Below are 21008 nucleotides of genomic sequence, written 5' to 3' on the forward strand. Positions count from 1 at the left end.
TCAGGCTGCTAGTAGCGCAGAGATTTTTGCCAAATTACTTAACCTCTTTGTACTCCCACCAGCATGGAGATAGTAACTGTAGCTCCCTTCCGGAACTGTTGGCAGAACTGAATACATATACAAAATGCATTTGGAACAGTACCTGCCTGGCTCATATTAAGCAGAGTATTTATGTTAGCTATCTCTTCTTCATCATCATCATTGTCAGCATCACCATAAATAATATCTAGTAACAGGAGCTACGTATTTCTGGAAAGTCCTGACTGGTGAGCTCAGGATGAACGGAAGAACGCGTCTTTCTCAGGAGCCTTCTGAACGACCGCACTCTTCTGGCAACTGCAGGCACCAGCGAGGTTTGCCGCTGGTTCTGTACTTGTTGCAACGGGGAACACTCAGCAGACTGGCTGGCAACTTATGGGCATGGGTATGTCACCACTAGCTGAAGGTGACAATTGTTATTGTCAATGTTAAAGAAAAAAGGGATCAGGTAAAGAAGTGGTAACTTACTATAAATTGAAGAAGAAATAACAGCGTCAGGTTATGCCCAGAACTTACCATCCTTTGAATGTTCTTTAGAAATCACCATTCTCCAGTTCTGGGCTGTGACTATACTGACTATTCACATGAAAGAAGGTATGTAAAATAACTTTGAAAGGCACAGAGCCACTGTAAACCTGAGATGCATTCTTTTCTAAAATTTGAGAAGTTTCTGAGCCTTTCACAATCAAGTGGTACAAATAGAAGCCTAAATTAGAATGCTTAATGGTTCATGTTGATCTTCGATATTTTCTCAAGTCATAAATCCATACCTGAGATAATGATGAAATGAGAAAGTAATTTTTAAGAAACCCTAACACAATACTTTAGAGAACATTGCACTTTAAAAGATAAAGGAGTAAGTCAATATTCATTTAAATAATTTAGAAATATTAAAGGTCACAAGGATATTATATTGATAGTTTTCAATTTGTTCTGTGCCAAGACTTAAAATCAAGACACTTAAAAACATATATAAACATTTATATAGGGCTCACCTTATGCCAGGTTCTCTTCTAAGTGCTTTACCAATATTAATTTAATCCACACAATTACCCAAAGAGGTAGATTTTATTATTCCCCATTTTACAACTGAGAAAATCAAGAACAGAGAGTTCAGGGGACTTTCAAGCCCAGGCAGACTGGCTCCAGAGTTTACGCTTCTATGCTAAGCTAGGCCGCCACATACAACACCACACAATAATAATAAACCTAGATTCACAATTAGTGAATCCTCCCAGGTCAAATGTTCACGTCCTTTGCTGTGACTGACTTCTCTTCTGGCAGAAACGGCACACTCCGCACAGGAAGCTGTATGTCCTTATTCTTCTATTTAGAATTGACATCATTAAAGAGTCTACAGATACAAACTTACCGTTTCATGTCGTCCAATTTTAGCTTTCTCGATGCTTTTCTGTAGGTTTGCTTGCTTTTGGTTTCCCTCAGATAACTAAAGGAGAAAAACATAAAATGCTTTTTGTTAAGATAAACTTGCTAAACGTGAGGTTCATGAGTCAAAAAGACAAAAAGAGATTTTTCTTCAGCCCAAGACAATGTAACAAAAAAGGTCAAAGACTACATTGAGAACTACTCTAATTCAAAGAAAACGAAGTACCATGAACCATTAGGACAAACTGAAAAATAAGTTTAAAAATATTTCTTCCTTTCCTACGCAGAAAGTGAATACCATACTTAAAATCTTTTCTAGTTGTCATTTATCAGGCTCCCTGCCCCCATCTCAAATAACTTGAGGTATATTACCTAAAAATTGAAAATTCAAAAGCTGTTCTATATAAATTCTCTTCAAATTTCATTTCACTATGGCTTCTTGTCACTGTTGACGTTATTACAGATGTCTCCCTCTGCCCCCCTTTGCCTCCCTCCACCCAGCACCACTTAACTGTTTCTTACAGACTTGTACCGTGACCTATTTCACTAATAAAGACAAAAATTAATACATCACTTATTATTCTTAAATAAGGTAATTTATGAGGAATTGATACTTTATATTCTGAGTTCTCAGGGAATAAAAAAACCTGTGAGCCCATGTCCAATTTTATGCACTTTTATGTACCTTAAGTGATTAGTTTAAGCGTTGTACTAGGCTTAGAAAGTAAATTATATATGAAAATAGATTAAACAGTACCAGCATAAAAAGACCGCAGATATAGAATATTCATGGTCTATATGAATATATAGACCTGTGGCTGGGCCACGCCAAAAAAGGCTAATTAATTTCAGACAATTGCTTCCCCTTCTCAATTTTTTAAATCTCATCTGAGCCCATAAATAAATAAATATCACAGGAAATTCCCAATACTAAACTCTCCACCACATATCTGGATATAAACTAGTCAGAAATTACAGACTTACTTGATTGGGGAAGGGCCTTCTTAAAATATGTTCCAATCCTCCCTCATTCTTGAGTTATAAACATTTAGAAAATAAGGGTTGAACGAATGATTTCCTTTGGCTGAGTATAAGAAACTGACCTTTCACAGTATGACCTAGTTATATGTAGAGGGTGAATAATATTTAGATACCCTTTTTGCCTAAAAATCGCAAACAACATCTTCAAAAAGGCGGTAGCTTCACCCTACTTGAGGAAACCGCCCAGCCCTCAATGCGCCTAAAGGGAGCACTGTCAGCTTTCTCCAGTGGCCGCTCATCACCGATGCGAGTCACCACATGGACGGGAGTCATCTGTGATGCCAAAAGACAGCACCACCAAACCGGTTATACCTCTTCTTAGAGTAATTATCTTCCTAAGTTAAAAAAAAAACAAACAACCTGCTATAGACTTAAGATCTAGAATAAGCTCTAAGGCCCTAAATTTTGCAAGGACTTCTAGTTCTTAAAAAAAAAAAAAGGTGTCCCCATTTATAAAATACCATGTTTAAAAAGTTAATATTCCATCCTGTAGGATCCACTTGAAATAATAAGTGCATGTAACATTTATTATTTGTAATGTGTTCAGGAAAAGAGAATTTTCCAATTAAAAAATACACACACATCCACATACATATCACCATAACATTTTTCTATTAAATTTTTTAAAAATTTTATTTATTTATTTTTAGAGAGGGGGCAGGAAGAAAGAGAGGGGGAGAAACATCAATGTATGAGAGCTACACGGATCTGCTGTCTCTCACAAGCCCCCAACGGAGGACTTGGCCAGCAACGCAGGCATGTGCCCTGACTGGGAATTGAACAGGGACCTTTTGGTTCACAGGCCAGCACTCAATCCACTGAGCTACATCAGCCAGGGCTAAAAATGTTTTTAAAATAACCAGATAGGTAGATGTTAAAACATTTAGAAATAAGTTAACACCTATATAAAAATAAGTTAATAATTAATGAACATATATATGTATTATACTAATGAAGTGGCTTTTAGGTATTGTATGTCTGCTCGTAATTATTTACAACTTAAAAGCATTTGAAAGAGAACTAATTCAAGAATTCTTTAACTCTGAAAATAACCTTCTGTGTTTGAAATGTGTTTTCATGATCTGTCGGTTTTAGTATCTTGGTAATGAAGGGAGACACAATCTAAAGGATGTAAACAAATGAGAAGCTCCTGCTAATTATCCTAAGTACTGAAACCCTTTGGTTCAGCTCAATAGTGAAGGATTCTTGGCTCTGGTTAGTTCTTAAACTCTCGACTACTGGAAACAATGAAAGCAACTCCTGTGAGGCAGCCTCTGCTATCAGTGTTTCATCTACGCATCTCTCAGAAGCAATATTGCGAGAGTTCCTAATGCATATCTTGGAATTAAACCAAACCCAGGCCTCAAGTGATAAGAACTGTACAGATATTATCTAAACCAGTAGTTCTCAAACTTTAGCATATACCAGACTCAGAGAAAAGGCTTGTTAAAACACAGGTTGCTGGGCCCCACCTCCTAGTTTCTGAATAGTAGGCCTGGGGTGGAGCCTACTAACCTGCCCTTCTAACATGCGCCCAGGTGACGGGGATTCTGAGGCTTCCGGTTAGGGGCACCACTGGAGGACTTAGCTGAACAAAATCTACTCTTGCAGCAATAAACCCAACAAAAATATGTAAGATACTAATATATGGGAGAATACTATCGAGTTTATCGGCAAAAATTAATTACTGGTAAACACTGTAGCCTGAAATTAGACAAAATATTATTCCTGTCAATGGAAGAAACAGAAGAGTCTACATTTACATACTCTCTATTCAGAGAAGGTATTCAGCATAGGATTCCTTTAAAGAGCAAACTCTCCCGACACATTTCTATAACATAAAGCAAGAACCAACTGTATACTGTAATAAACCGATTTCCAACTTTCACTGAAACAAATAATAATTTTTAAAAATCTAGTAACTCAGAACAAAATAGCAGCAGCAGCAACAAAAACTACTTATAATTTACTTTAGATTTGAGGATCTGACACAATGCTTCTCCTTAATACATTCCAGGCCACCTATACAGACACTCAGGGTTGCGAAACATAATGCCAATGTTTTCTAAAGGCTAATTCACTGCCTGGGGGAACTGCCTATTCATAAGAGGAACAGAAAGATTGATTCAAGCTGGTTGCTTTGGGATTTTTATTTGCTTCCTTTTAGAAATTAAAAATTTTTTTTCTAAAGCAAAGAAAAGGAAGATAGAAGTTTTCATAGGTGGGAAAGAATGTCAAGAAATAGACAATGGGGAAGAGTTAATAGCAAGAGAATCCAGATCAGTCTCAGCTTTATCAAAATCCATGACAATGTCATGAAAAATACGTTCTGTGCCTTATTTTTCCTTAAAAATAAAGAATCATTCACTTTAAAAATTTATATATTTAAAAAATCTTGTTAAGACTATTTAACACAGCCCTGGCCAGGTGGCTCAGCTGGTTGAAGCATCATCCCATACACCAAAAGGCTGGGGGGTTCAATTCCTGGTCAGGGCACATACCTAGGTTTTGGGTTCAACCTCCAGTTGGGGTGTGTATGGGAGGCAACCAATCCATGTTTCTCTCTCACATTGATATTTCTCTCTCCCCATCCCCCACTTCCTCTCTCTCTAAAATCAGTAAACATATTTTTAAAAATTAAAAAAAGGACACAATCATGAAAATTTATCTTTTAAGGCCATATTGAATTTATGAATCATTTTAAGAAAACAATAAATACCATCAAGATATATTTATATATAAAGACATGAGCCATGTAATTATCTTAACAATAGAGAAAAGTTCATTCAGTATTTTATGGTATGGATGTGTCACAATTATGTAGCCAAAGAAAATGTTTTGAAAGAATTTTTAAGGACACTCTAAAATACTCAGAGAAAAGAGTTTTTAAAAAGTGAGAACAAAACTGCGGATACATTTGAGAGCCTATCTGTGACATAGAAAAAAAAACCCGCAATGACTCTTTGGATTACTGTTAATCAAGATTTACAATTGTTTTAAGTTGTCAATGAAAGCCATGAATCAGAAATTAGAATGTCTAACACAAAAATTAACACTTAAATCTTGATTTAAAAGTAAGACTTCTCCCTTGTTCAGCAACAATTGCCTCAAGGGGTCTTTTGCTAGAGAGGATACATTGTCCTTTTTTCTCCTGGTCTAAGGGTTTTGTTCTCTCTCCAGTCCAGTGACCGCTGTTTCTCCTTCCTGGCCCCCACCCGCACAAAGCCCTGGAGAAGGAGAGAACAAACCGGTAAGGGAGGTAGAAAATACCATACTGCTGTTGCGATGCCTCAGTGCTCTCTGGGCCAGATAGGCGTTTGAGCTGAAATCTTGCGTGGCTAAGCTCCTGGGTTCTTTGTGGGCTTTCCTGGTGGGTCCCCCTGTCGGTAAGCCCCACGACACAAAAGACATATTCTGTTCCTTCAGGGGCTACAGAACATGCCACCTCTCACCACTGCACTCAGTTCTAGCCTGGTTTTTCACAGGTTCATTCCACACAGACTCTCAGTGTTAGGTTTCAATGTCCTCAGGGACAGAATTTAACGGAGCTCCACGTGGGCTCTTATTCTCTCACTTTTGAATGGGGCTCACATATGGTCCATGGGGACACGCGTACACCCAGTGAGCTCCAGGGCTGCTGTCCACTTCCTTACTTTTATGTATTACAATAATTGACAGAATCTACCAACAGATCTCCATAGATATTAAAGTTGTCTTTACATAAGGCATTGTTTTCCTACTATCTTTTGAGAGCAATGGGAAATAATATGTTCACATTTTACTCCTATTATTTTCAAAAACTTCTTAGGAGAATTAAGATTGTCCACTATTGAAATTTCTAAGGACAATGTTGCTCGAGTACTATTTAAAATGTTTGATCCAGTAAGTTCTTCAATTTTTTTAAGTAATTTAGCTTCATTAGAAGCCACCAATCTAAAATACAACAAATTACTTGCTAAAAAGCATCAGCTAAAGTGCTTAATCTCAAATTTAACTTAAATAGAATTTGAAATTAAAGCTTTAAATTTCTATTTAGACCAGATTATAAGAAACTCTACATTAAATTTATAAAGCCAAAGAAAAAGTCATAAAGAGACAATAGTGCTGAGAAATAGCAATTAGAGTACCTGCCCATAAAGGCTTCTTATTTAAAAATCTTTTTAAGAGAATGTGTACAGCGAGAGCAGAGCAGACTTTATGGACACCTTTGAGAACCCAACATAAAGTCGCTGTCAGCCATGACAGGTAGGTCAAGCGGCAATATGCCCAAGGCTGAGGTGATGGGGCTCACCAGGAACGCCCTCAGGCGGGGCCCAGAATGCCCAAAACCGCAAGTCTGGACACCAGGAAAAGGACTCCATGTGGACACTGATGTGAGTGGGGCTGCCGCCCGCTGTGGACTAGAAGAACTTAGAGCTTCGACCACTCAGTGCTCGAGCTTGGCTGTGCCACGGGTCACGCTGGAAGCCCAACAGGCTTCCCCTCCACCGGAGGCAGGCCGCGACTGCAGCCACCTGGCTTAAGGCCCACGGCTGCCTTTCCGCCTGGGGACCCACCAGTGACCAGGACATCACGGCAGCTGCTTGCTCAGCTTGTTTCTGTCTAGTGAGCTCCCCCTCCCTGTGTAACCTGTGTGTGACTCTACTGGCTCACTGAGGTCTCCCCTAACAGACCTGGCATTGTGGAAAGACACAAAAGTGCAGGGCTGTTCCCTTGCTCATGAAAGAGAATAATGCTCTTTCTTCTTTTTCTATTTCTGCCTCATAAAGCTGCAAGATTCAAGAAAACTTGGATTTCAGAGGATTATAGCGGCAAACAAATGCCTTCTCTTTCACGGCCTAACTAGTGGCAGCAGAGTAAAGGGCACAAGCTAACACATTTGGATGGTAAACTAACTCAAGGGTGGAAAGCAGCCAAACAAGCTAAATGTGAGGTACTTTTAAGTGGTAAACATTTTTGAAAAGGTGAAATGCATATAGATTTTAAAAAGAAAATAATTAACAAAATTTGAAATGGAGGTTGTGTTGCATCTAATCAAAAGCTATTTTTCAAAAAGATTTATAGTGTAGGAAATTTATGGTTATACATAAATACTAGGGAGCCTGAACAAAACCCTGTATTTGAATCTGATAAAACTCAGGCCTGGAAGTTGGAAGCATGACCTTTGGTGAATTGAAAAGCATATTTCAAACCAAAAAAGCACCCACCTAACGGGGCTATTTCTGTGAAACTCCTAAACTCATAAGGCAGCTGGAGACATTAGAAATATTGAAATATTAAAATGTTTAACATATTGATATGCTTTTTGAGGAAAAAACAGGCCAAGCACATTGAAATTAGGGCTATCCCATGAAAACACGGACACCTATGACTTTGACACTGCCACCACCTGCTGGCGTGATATCAAAATTGTAGGTCCAGCTGTGTGTGTAGCACATCTTTCCAGGTTGGCTGATGTGGGGAGAAAACAGTTGTGACCGAAGACTGGCTGTCATAAACCTGTAACTCATATGGAGGAGCACAGGAGAGGGTTTTGGGTACGGTGACAGTCCCGTGGTTCTAGAGTCAGGTTTTTAGACTCATCCAGCAAGTTGCTCCAAGAGCAATGGAGAATTCCTAGGAGAAGGTTTAGAAGCTTAGCCCAAAGCTAGCTACTATAAAAGCAAAACCAATAAATGAATATCAAAAATAAATCTCTCAAGTCCTATCATAAAAATTCATGCAAATTTCACAGCTGTAATATTAACTATCATAATTTTGTATTACTTTAAATTATTTACCAATAAAAATACTCAGTTTATGTACTTCCTCTAACCACCACCCACCTCCAATTTTTGAGTCACTTGATCTCAATAAACATATATTTAATTCTTGATTATCTAAGATGATGGAGAGAATAGAAACATTCAGTTTAAAAGACATGACTTTTAAGTTCATGTCAATAAAATTTTGCACATCCTGTTAGTTGCCTCACTAAAGCCCTTCTTTGCACACAAAACTCCAACTTTGGTCAGGCTGGAACGGCAACATGCTCGGAGAGAACGGGTCCCTCCTGGTCTCACAGGGTGAGCTGCGCCGGCTTGCCCTTCCAGCACGAGCGTGTGCCTCAGACCTGGCCAACGAGGCGTGAAGGGGAGCCTCCTGGAAGAGGGGGCATGCTGAGATTTTCCTCCTAGGTAAAAGAGATGTACAAGGAAGTCCATCTTTCTTCCTGCTTCAGACATTGTCAAGGAGAGACAGAGTAGCTATAGTAGCTACCTGCATCTAAAAACAGAAAGCCAAAAAATGTCAAAGAAGCCAGTCCAGGCCTCTGACGCCAGTAGGTAAGATGACCTAATCCTGAAAGAGCCCACACCTCCAAATTCCTTATGTAAGATTTCAAAACCCTTATTATTTAAGCCAAATATTTTGTTATTTGTGCCTGAAAATATCCTGACTTGCGTACGTAAAAATGAAAGACTATATATCAAAATACCAACAGTAATTAGTTTTAAATGATAGGATTGCAAGCAATTTAACTTTTTCCTTTATTCTTTTTCTACAGTGAATACATTTTAAATTTATTACAGAAAAATGCCAATGTAAATATTTCAAAATATTACAACATGTAGTTTTTGCGGCTTGAGAAGTTCTCACTTGCTAATGTCATGTTAGAGATACAAAGCTAAAGTGTGCTAAATGGATGGAGGGCACAGATGGGCAATCCCTAACGCAGGCACTGCACACACACACCAACAGAAAGCTGACCACCATGCTCAAGTGCCTTGGAATGAGGGAGTTGTTAGGCGTAAGGGATTATGGGTTGGGTTCTTTGAGAAGCTCCACACAGAAATATTTAATCAGTACAGCTTTGAACATGTTGGGATGTGGTTTGCCAACTGGCAAGACTATTGCAGGCAGTAACATAGAATATACATCAGCTCCGGGGATAAGAAAGTAGTCTAAGGCAGTAAATAGTCTTACCTGCTGAAACACACCCATAGAGTTGGGCAGCACTTCCCAAACCGTCTTCCATGGACCATCAATCTCTCATCTCACGAGAATGGGCCACGTAAGATTCACAATAGACAGTATAAACGACACCCATAAGAACTTTTGAAAATTGATGTGAAATAACCAGTGCTAACATGGTTGATATAAATCTAGGCTATAAAATAATACTACAGTCTCTCTAATTGTAAAGAAGGGTAGTTTATTCTTTCCATGAGAATCTCATTTTTGAAGAACCACCATTCATGAGATTTTTAGCTAGCGTATGCAGCAGCATCTCACGTAAATGCATGCTTTCTGCTAAGATTACTGAAATAGGGAAAAGTAACTCAAATCTATACAACCCCCCCCCGGCGTGCTAGGGGTCCCCAGGCTGGTCCCCAGCATTCGGCCCTCAGCCCCTGTCCCTTCTTGCTCTGCACATCCCTCCTGGGAAGTCTCACCCACTCCAGTGGCTTCCACTGCCACTTCCACACTTTGGATCCCCCATTTCTCCCTCCTGCTCATACCTGTGCTCTGAGTCCCACGCCCCTGCACGCAGCTACCTGCTGAACAAAATGGCTGGCAGGCAGCTCATCCTCAGTGCGTTCGAAATTCAGTTCCTCACCCGAACCTGCTCCTCTGTATCTTCTGTTCTGAAACTACCACGCACTTAGTCACCCAAATCAGAAACCTGGTAGTTATCTTAAGATTTTTCCCCCCTCTCCCTTTTTTCCACACCCACTTGGTTTCAAACCTCTGTTGATGCTACATACAGATACCTGTCAAGTCTCCCTTTCTTTCCATCCCCACTGCCACGTTCTTGGCGTAGGCCTCTCGGGTCCAGAAATCTGAATTAGTGTCTTTGCGAATCAGCCTGTCTCCAGCCTCACTCTCCCCCATCTGCTACAGTAGTTATCTTTAATGCCTCCCCACTGGACGGTTTCCCAGTCCTGAATAACGAAGTCCAGATTCCGCTGCCTGGCTTTTGGGCTCTCTGTGATCCTGCCTTTGCCACTGGCCAGCCTGTAGCCTGCTGTTACCCCTTCTGTAACCCTACACACCAGTCACACCAAATTGTTCACAGCTTCCTGAATGCCATTCATTTTATACCTTTGTGCTTTAACATGCTGTGCCTGGGCGGCTCTTCTTACTCCTCTAACAAACTCCAACCTGTCCATTAACCAGTGAGATATATATTGATATACACACACACACATGTATGTTTATATATATATATATATTTCTCCCCCACCTCAAAAATCTTGTCTTCTGGGAAGTTTCTACTGCCCCCTCCTCAGCGGCGTTTACCACTGCTTTGCGCTTTATTCCTTTTACAGAGCGCCGCATTTCCACAGCAGACATTCCCTCAGGACAGGGATGCCTCGATCATGTTTATCTCCAGCACAGAATGCAGTTATTGAGAGGCGTGGAGACCTAACAAATGCTGCTGCGCGAATGCACAGATGCACTCGGCACGGCCCAGTTTCTACTCCTGCCTCTGCACTCGGTCTAGAAGGGCATCTCTGGCCCAGCCTCTCTTTTCCCTCCATTCCACAACACACAGCAGTAAGGGTGATTTTCATTAACTAGTAATGATTACAGTAATCTTGATTTTTTAAAACTCAGCCTTTCTATATGTAGAAATAATTAAGCATGAATTTTAATTACAGTCATAATCTATGCTACCTGAACCCGACTTTCAGAGAATACTGACAGAAAGCATGTGTCCTCCATCCACACACATAAACAGGCAACAAAGGGGAAATGTACATTTAGATAAAAATTAGTCTGCGTATTTTAAAATCTGAACTTTTTAGCCCGAAAGTGCACACTACGAATGACTGTAGATTCTACCTCCTATACTTCCCTCCAGTCTGCCCATCATGCCCAGCCCCAGTCCGGGGTCATAACGAGGACCTCATCTCCTAGCTGGACAATTTCACAGTGCACGCTCCTCCGCACCATCTATTTTAAAATGAGGCTCTTATTATCTCACTTCCCCAACCAAAATTCTTCAACGTAGGCACACAGAGCCCTTCGGTATCAGCATCTGCTTACTGATCTGGTTAGTTTCATTCATCCCTCACACACAATTGAGTGGTACAAAAACAACTCAGGATTCTCTCACATATTATGTAGTTCTACTCACACGACTATGTCGATCTTTGCACATGACAAAAACTAAAACACTACGCATTAGTCATTGCTGTAAGCAGTTACATAAACAACATTTAATTAGCATAACTACCTTATGAAGTAAAAAAATATTAGCATCATTTCACAGATGAGAAAAGAGAGGTAAAGAGGTTTCTCATAAAGGGAGTAAGTTGGATATGAGTTTGGAGTCTGGGTCTAGAGTCCACTCTTAAACCATTACTCTACACGGCCTTAACATTCTGGTCTCTGTCCCCAGAACGCCCTTCACCCTAACAACCTTATGATCTCCCACACACGTTTCCAGAACCAACTTAATGTTTCCTTCCTTAACTGTTAGCCTCTCCTCAGCAGAGCAATCACCCTCTTGTTACTGCTCTTCTGCACATATCGCACCACATTGCAATGGCTTGTTGACCTGTGTGTCTCACGAGACCGTGAGATCCTGGAGGACAGGAACTACTCATTTATTTTTATGTCCTGCTCATCAGTCACAATGCCTACCATGGCACGCATTCACTAAACAATCACTGAGCTCAAAGAATTTCAGTAGAGGTAATGCCTATTTTTCTTCAAAAATGTTTCAAGTTGTCTGTCCACACAATCCAACAGTAAACCTATTCTTTATTCACTCAATTTTAGCAATAAAAAATTCTCTATATTCATTTCTAAACACTGGTAAAAACATTTTATTAATTATCCTGAGAATCTATTAGTGTCTTCCAAAACCAATACACCATATCTGAAATCCAGCTTAGTGCTGATACCAAAATGTAAACAAACTCCTAGAAAATCTGCCCCTTCCGCTACCTTCTACTGGTAATAAATGGGTTTCAAACCAGAACTTGGATGAAGAACTATGGACGATCTTAGCAGAGCAGGAAAACAAAATGAGGAGTATGATTTCTATAATTTTGACCCTTAAAATAAAAAAAAAAATCAGTTAAAAACTGCTCCACAGACTAGTTGCAGCACTAATGAAATTCTCTGAATCAGCTCATGGTTATCGGTAGATGGTTATCCTATCCTTTGTTCCCTTTACTTCTCATTCACTTCTCAAATATCTGCCATATGCCAAGGACTGTGCTAAGTACCAAGGATACAAAATGACTAAGAGACGGAGCTGAGCAAACTAACAAGTAGCACAGTGTGGCAGACGGGAGTCAGTTCAGGGTGCTACTGCAGCAAAGAAAGGGAGCATCCAAGTCAGGACAGAGTGTGGAAGAAAGGACAGGGACAAGAACACAAAACAAAAGCATATTGAAATGCTACTCCTTTTGGGAAAAGTTTCTTCCTTTTGGGAAAGGCCCAAAAAAAGTGGTTCTAATCTGTGGTGGTAACTTCAACATGTCAAGCACAAGAGCGGTAACACTGCTCTTAGTCATTCCCTTGATGTTAAGATTGTTCCTTCATTTTTTAAAGCTATTTGAAAGGGGAAAATTAAAGGGGAAAACCAGAAGATGATGGAAAGAATTATTTATCCTAACACATTTTGTCTTGTTTTTCAATATAAAAAATATTCAGAAAAACTCCACACACAGACACACACACACAGCAACTAAAAATCATTACCACACTGAAATAAGCAGCAAGTTTCAGCCAAAACTTGTAAAATAGTTATCAAGGAGAAAAAAAAAATCATTTCTTGACCTTTAACAAGTTCCATACATTCTTTAGGATAGCGAGAAATGCCATTTTGCTTGGAAGTTCCACATCATTATTAAACTTTAAGCTACGTAACAATTCACAACAAAATCACAACAATGACATGAGAAATGGATCTAGTAGTTTCTACTTTCTCTTGAGCCAAATGGCTATTTCTACAATCATCCAAATACTGTAACGTATTTACATATATGTCAGAAGAACGAACAGATTTAAACATATACTACCACTTTGATCATCTCCATATAAAACTTTTCTTGCCCATTAAAATTATTAATTTATGTAAATGAGCTTCAGGAATGCATCTGTGTAACGGCTCTTTGGAGAGTCTAGCTTAATAACTTTTCTTCTATCCAACCCAAATACTTATTTCAGCTTTGCAGAAATAAGATACTACATCATATATTTTCAGCAACATTAATAATACTATTACAACATACAGAAGGGGGAAATTTTTTTGCTTAATATCATAACATAATGGCACTATTTTCTAAGCTTATAATTAGATCATTAAAAAAACCCATAAAGATAATCTGGCAAGAAAAATTTCAACTTCCCTTGCTTGGTGTGTATGATAAAAACCAAACCAACCATTAAAACATCCCATAATAGGCCCTCCATCTAATTTCTAACTTTATTTTCCCGTTATTATGCAACAAAAAATTGCACATTCTTTGCACGCGGATCCCCAACTGTCCACTGAATGGAATTTCCCTTCAAATGTTGCTTCTCTACGGCTGCCAGCAAGGACTATGGAGTCAGAATGTCTGGCTTTAAATCCTGCTTCACCATCTACTAATTCTGTCACCTTGGGCAAATTTTTTTTTAAAAGATTTTATTTATTTATTTTTAGAGAGAGGGGCAGGGAGGAAGAGGGAGAGAAACATCAAAGTGCAACAAATCCATCGATAAGTTGCCCCTCACAAGCCACCAACTGGGGACCTGGCCTGCAACCCAAGCATGTGCCCTGATTGGGAATTGAACCAGCGGCCTTAGGGTCTTGGGCTGGCACTCAATCCACTGAGCCACACCAGCCAGAGTGTAAGTTATTTAACCTCTTGGTGCCTCAGTCTCCTCACACGTACAATGGAGTTAATACCGACCTCATGCAGTTGTAAGAATCAAAGGATATAAAACGTGTAAAAGCTCTATGATCTGAATGTTTGTGTCCCCCTCAAATTCATACACTGAAGTCCTAACCCCTGAAGGTGATGGTATTAGTAGGTGGGGCCTTTGGGAGGTGCTCCAGTCCTGAGGGCGAAGTCCTCATGAATAAGATCAGAGCTCTTATAAAAAGAGTATCCAGGGAGCTGTTGAGCCTCTTGCACTGTGTGAGGGTAAACTGAGAAGCCTATGACCCGGAGAGGGCTCTTACCTGAGCAGCCTCCAACACTGTGAGAAAGAAATTTCTATAGTTTATAAGTTGCCCAGTCTGTGGTATTTTGTTATTACACTGAACATAATAACCAAGGCAAGCTCTTAGAACTTGGCTAAGTTCTTAGTACCTGGCTAAGTGCTCAGTACACTCTGGCTGCCATCACCAACATAAGCACCAGTGGCTCCCTCTGTCCCCCGCAGGAATTTCCTCCCTCCATCGACTCTATTCAAATTTCAGCTCGAAATAACTGTTTCTAAGAAGTTTCCCTTAACTACAGGGATTTATAGGAATCTTGCCATCCTCTAAACTCATAGAACAATTAGGACCTATACCAACAACAGTATTTGGCACTGATCTTATATAAATTAAAGCGTACATAGTTAATTAACTTTTCATAAAAAATGAACTATGTCTTTTCATAAAAAGTTAATTACATAAAGTATTTATCTTGCATTACCAAGTAAAGTGTAAACTATCTCACATGAAACACATTTCCAATATTTTTATATTGCCCAGAGAACTTGGCACAGTGCATGCACAGAGCAGGCGCATAGTAAATATCTGTAGAAGTATTAATAGTTAATGCAACGCACACACAGTTGATGGCTTGTTCGCTAGCTTAGAAAATGTTAAAGAGAAACAAATCATAATCATGAGGCTTTTTTAGACTGTCTTTAATAACGATCAATACGTACAACCTAAAGGGAAGGGAGAAAAAAATGTGTTTCCTCATTTAATTTTCAGATCTACTACAAAAATGCCTATTCTTAAGGGATGAATACATTCCTGCACATAATTGAAATCACTGACAGAACCAAAGAAGAGATTGATGGGGGAAAAAATTAAGAGTTCCCTCTCTCTCTAATCTGGAAGTAATTAACAAGAAACTCAAAGGAAGCTCACATTTTACTTTGGCAACGTGTTGAATAAACGGACCCTTCAGTGCAACCTTGAATTTGGAATCTGGTTCAATTCAACATTAACTGAGTGCCTTCTACCTTTAAACAAACCCCACCATCTCTTGCAGCAATTTTAATCTCTACAACTCATTCCAGCAGTTAGCCACGTAACACTTTTCACTCTTTCGTGTGCGTATTAGCTTCAGCACAGGTTACAAGTTCTTCCTGATCAAGCATGGACTTTGAATTTTACTTTTTCTGGCATCTGGTAAAGTGTTTTGTACATAGTAGGTCCTCAACTATCTGTTCTGACTGAACAAATAATCTTACAGTGTATGCTCCTGGATGAGTACTAGCCCAACCAAATCTGTGGCCACAACATACTAAATGCCTACTTCCACCACGCACCATGCATTTTACACTTTAAACTGCACAACAACCCTTTGAAATAAGTGTCATCTCTTTTACAAATTGCAAGACTGAGACTTTAAAGAGCTTAAGAAAAATTTTCCAAGATCCTACAGTTAGTAAGAAGTGAAATGTGACTTAAATCTATGTCTGATTTCTATCTTTCCTAAATAGTTGGGGATCAGCATGCAAAGAAGGTGCAATTTTTTGTTGTATAATGACGGGAAAATAATGTTAGAAATTAGATGGAGGGCCCATTATGGGATGTTTCAGAGGTTGGTTCGGTTTTTATCATGGCAACAGTAAGCCACGTTGCTTCTCTAAAATAGTAAGTGATCCTCAGAGCCAGGATTGGGGGGCAGAGTATGACACTGACATGACTTCTCTAAGTTCAGTGAAAGAACAAAGTAGGTTTAGACCAGTGAAATGGCACTGAGTTTTTGTTTGTTTTATAGCAAATGCCAAGGGCTATCAGCCTTTTACAAATGACATATCAAAATCTCATTCATCTACTTCTGGAGTGCTTAGAACAGAAGATATTAAACATACTGCCTATGTGTTAGCCCCTGACCTGACCTGATTTCTGAACAGGTGCGTGAGGTTAAGCTTTGACCTCCAGTTTGCAAACAAGGGTGGGGAGAGAGGGATGTGTCACAAAATACATCGGACGCCAACTCTCAGACCAGTAGGGAGGAATATATTGACGGCACATAATTAGAACATCCTATTCCTCAGTCATTCAGTATAAATAAACTTGATATTATGCTCACTTTTAAAAAATATTCACTATACTATAATACTAGCAAGAATCTCTTGCTTATTTCTATTAATGTTTGCCAAGCTCCTCTGCTTGCTTGGTAGAGATTATGCTACATCCAGCGGCAAAGAAATGGAAAGTGTACATCTGGCCTTTTGTCTCAAAGTCAGAGTTTCTCACGCTTGTGAAGTCAAGAAATGCTTAATCAGCACCTGTCTGCCCAATTTCAGGCATGAATAATTGCCTGGAAGAAAGTTAAGATATAACACCAGAAACACCAACCATAAAGAAACAAATTGATAAAACAGACTTCATCAAAATTAAATACTTCTGCTCGAAACAGTTGAGAGAATAAAAAGATGAACTGCAGACTGGGAGAAAAACACTTAGAAAGCATTTTTCTGATATAGGATTTATATCCATAGAGTATAGAGAACTGTCTAAACTCAATAATAAAAACAAACAACTCAATTTTTTAAAAGACAAAAAGATCTATACAGACACTTCATCAATGAAGATATGAGGATGACAAATAAACACATGCAAGGATGCTCAACAGTATTAATCAATAGGAAATGGAAATTAAAACCACGAGATATCACTATTCACTTACTAGAATGGGTCTCATACCAAGTATTAATGAGGATATAGAGGGACTGGAATACTCATACATTGCTAGTGGGAACATAAAATCGCACAACACTATGGAAAAGCATGACAATGTCTTACAAAGTTAAACATATGCCTACCATATGATCCAACTATTCCATTCTAAGGTTATTTACCAATTACAACTGAAAACAAACGTTCATACAAAGACTTGTATATGAATATTCATAGAAGCTTTATTTCTAATAAATCAAAACTAAAACAAAAAAATATAAATGTCAATCAACAGGTAAACAAACTGTTATATATCGATACAACAGAATACCACTCAGCAATAAAATCAATGAACACATAAGCAACACAGATACATCTTAAAATAATTATGCTGGGTAAAAGCAGCTAAGAAAGAGAGTACATACTGTATGAATCCATTTATAGAAAATTCTAGGAAATACAAACTAATGCATAGTGACAGAAAGCAAATCAGTAGTTGCCTGGGAATGGGGGCAGGGGAACGGTGCAGGGAAGGGCAGGAGAGATTATACTGAAAAAGGGAAGAAAAAAACTTTCTGGGGTGATGGAGAAGTCATTATCTTGCCTGTGGTGATGGTTTCATGAATGTACACATACGGCAAAACTTACCAGTTTATAAACTTTAAATGGGAGTTTTTGTATGTCAATTACTCCTCAATACAGTTATTTTAAAAACCAATTGAAAAGAGAAGACGTATACATGTGAAAAGAAAATCTTTGTTACATATCCTCAAGCTGTGGGAGTTCAAGGTTTCTGAGGAGAGATGTTTAGAAATGGCTAACCAGAAAGGAAGGACAAGGGAATTCACGAAGAGGATAAAAGAAAGAGCAAAAACTCACGAAGACAGGCAAACACAGTAGGGCTTAAAAGTAAATTATCCTGTATAAAGTTTTTAATTGCATAACTGTTTTAAAAAAATTGATGAGTGATAAATATGCATGTCATTTCCTCACAGGAAAAAAAATGCAGAATTGTGTTTAAGAGATAAAACATGAGCAAAAGATCTGAACAGACAGGTCTCTAAGAAAGATACACAAATGGTCAGTAAACACATGAAAAGATGTTCAACATCTTTAGTCATCAGGGAAGTGGAAATCAAAACACTGAGATACCACTTCATACCCTCCAAGATGGCTAGAATCAAAAAGTCAGGTAATGACAAGTTTTGGTAAGAAAGTGGTGAAACCTTCATACACTGCTGATAGGAATGCAGAATAGTGCAGCTGCTTTAGAAAGCAGTCTGGAAGTTCTTCAAACAATTAAACGTAGTATTATCACATGACTCAGCAACTTCCAAGATAAATGAAAGCATATGTCTAAACGAAAACTAACACAAGATGGGACAATGGGGGAAACTGTGCATTTGGTAAGGAGAAGGGGGTGGGCTTAGAGGAACTCTCCTGTACCTTGCCATCAATTCTTCTATAAATCTAAAAAGGTACTAAAATTCTAGGAAACAAAATCATGGCACGTGGGAAGATGAAGAAAATATATTTTAAGATTTTATTTATTTTTAGAGTGAAGAGGAGGGAGGAAGGGAGGGAGAAAAACACTGATGTGTGAGAGAAACATTGATCAGTTGACTCTTGTATGTATCTCAACCAGGGACCAAACCCACAACCCAGGCATGTGCCCTGAACAGGAATCGAACCAGCAACCTTTTGATTTGCAGAATGATGTCCAACAAACTGAGCCACATGGGTCAGGGCCTAAGGTCCTTACCTTACACTGTTTGGGAAAAAGAGATGTTGGTATCTTTAGACTTTGAGTCAAATAATGTATGCAAACAATTTAACAGAAACCATTAAATGAAAAGATTAACTGAAACAGATTTCCTACGAAGCAAACCTATTATTTTTAATTATGGTGGCTTACCTGAGACTCCAGAACCTCCAACTTACGTTTCCTCGCATGAAGAGCTTTACTTGGAAAAGCCCAATAATAATTAGACGTTCCAATCCGCTCACAGTCAACCATACCATCATCAACTAAGCTTTGAAGAACTTCTTTTACTGACATAGCAGCTGAAAGATAATTTTAAAACATATATTATAAATAAAATTAAAAAGCCAGTAACTGGGGAAATACAACAATATTATAGATCAAGAGTTAATAAGTTAATCACATGTAATAGCATAAACAATAAAATATATTTTAAAAAAGAGTTAATAAATAAGGAACTTTTAAAAATAATAACAAAAAAGTCAAGTACTCCAGTAGAAAAACAAAAGTATATCAATGGGAACCCACAAAATATGCATGGTCAATAAACAGGAAAAATGTTCAACCCTATTAATAATTAAAGAAATGTGAAATAGCAATGAGATATAGTATTCTGACTACCAAGTTAAAGCCACTAAAAGACACAGTAAAGGATCTAGAGAAATGGGTACTCTCAGTATAGGTGGAAAACATGGCAGCGTGCATCTAAAGACTTAGATTTCTGCATGCTTTTTATGCAGAGATGCCACTTTTATAGATTCAGCCAAAAAAAAAAAAAAGATGGATACGCATAAGGATTCTTGTCAAAGCAGTTTTCAATAGTAAAAAGTTGGAAACCAGTCCAATAACTGGACTTTCATAAATATTTGATTGTGATGGAATACCATGCAATCATTAAATTTGTGTTATAAAATGTTTAATGGCATGGTATAAATACATTCAAAATGTATTATGTAGAATGTATTATATCAAAAAATGAAGTTAAAAGACAGTATACACTAATGTGACAGTGATTATCTTTAAATGACAGACTAAGAAGCAATTTTTATTTCCTTCTTTTTGCTTATTTTCTTATTTTTCCCCAACAATAAACTTGTATTGCCTTTTTTGCTAAGAAATCTAAAATAAACCTATTATGAAAAATTAAACAGTAAATAAAGAAATAAACTAGATATTATGGTTAGGGGTTAGTTTAAAAATCAGAAAAAAAGTTTTTAAATAGCACATAACAATACAAAGTCATGTTCCACAAATGTTTGAAATTCATGAACAATTCTTTCTATTAAATAAAACTGTACCAAGAAATTATTCATATTTTAATGTCCATTTTAATTTTTCCTAGAGCTGATCACCAATATAATAAAATCTATTAGAAACTTTAATAAATAAAATTAACACCAAATATGTAAAACATTCAACTCATTGTAAAGAAATACAAACTAAAATAAAATGTCAAAGAATTCTAAAGTGAAACACAGCTCTGAGAAATGAATGTGAGTTTAATTTGGTATAGGCTTTCCTGAGGTAATCTGAGAATGCATATAAAAAGCTTAAGACTACACAAGTCTCTATTTTCTATTCTATTTCCTTCTGAAGTAATATGAGATGTGGAAAAAATTTATGAGGGGGAGAGGAAAGGATGAATAGGCCGAGTACAGAGGATTTTTGGGGCAGTGAAAATACTCTGTATAATACCACACGATGGATCTGTGTTGTTATACATTTGTCCAAAACCACAGAATGTACAACACCAAGAGTGAAACCCTAATGTAAACTATGAACTTCGGGAGATTATGATGTATCATTGCAGGTTCATCAATTATAACAAATGCACCACTGGCGAGTGATGTAGAAGCTATGCATGTTGCGGGCAGGGGGCAGGAATGATGTGAGAAATCTCTGTACGTTCCTCTCAAATTTTCTGTGAACCTAAAACTGCTCTAT

At 38.1% G+C, this 21008-nt stretch overlaps 1 protein-coding gene across 1 annotated transcript in view; it reads right to left on the reverse strand.

The window, feature by feature from the left end:
• The window catches only part of MND1 (meiotic nuclear divisions 1), a 50856-nt gene that overhangs the window by 18540 nt on the left and 11308 nt on the right, over positions 1-21008 (reverse strand). The window contains exons 4-5 of the mRNA XM_054595824.1: positions 19218-19366; positions 1412-1486 (exon numbers count right to left, since the gene is read on the reverse strand). Of these exons, the coding sequence (XP_054451799.1) occupies positions 1412-1486; positions 19218-19366 (224 nt within the window). The remainder of the gene's footprint in view (positions 1-1411; positions 1487-19217; positions 19367-21008) is intronic.

The sequence above is a fragment of the Pteronotus mesoamericanus genome, unplaced genomic scaffold (assembly GCF_021234165.1).
Source record: "Pteronotus mesoamericanus isolate MK-2021 breed Mesoamerican mustached bat unplaced genomic scaffold, CSHL_Meso_final contig_163, whole genome shotgun sequence".
In the NCBI taxonomy this organism is placed as follows: domain Eukaryota; kingdom Metazoa; phylum Chordata; class Mammalia; order Chiroptera; family Mormoopidae; genus Pteronotus; species Pteronotus mesoamericanus.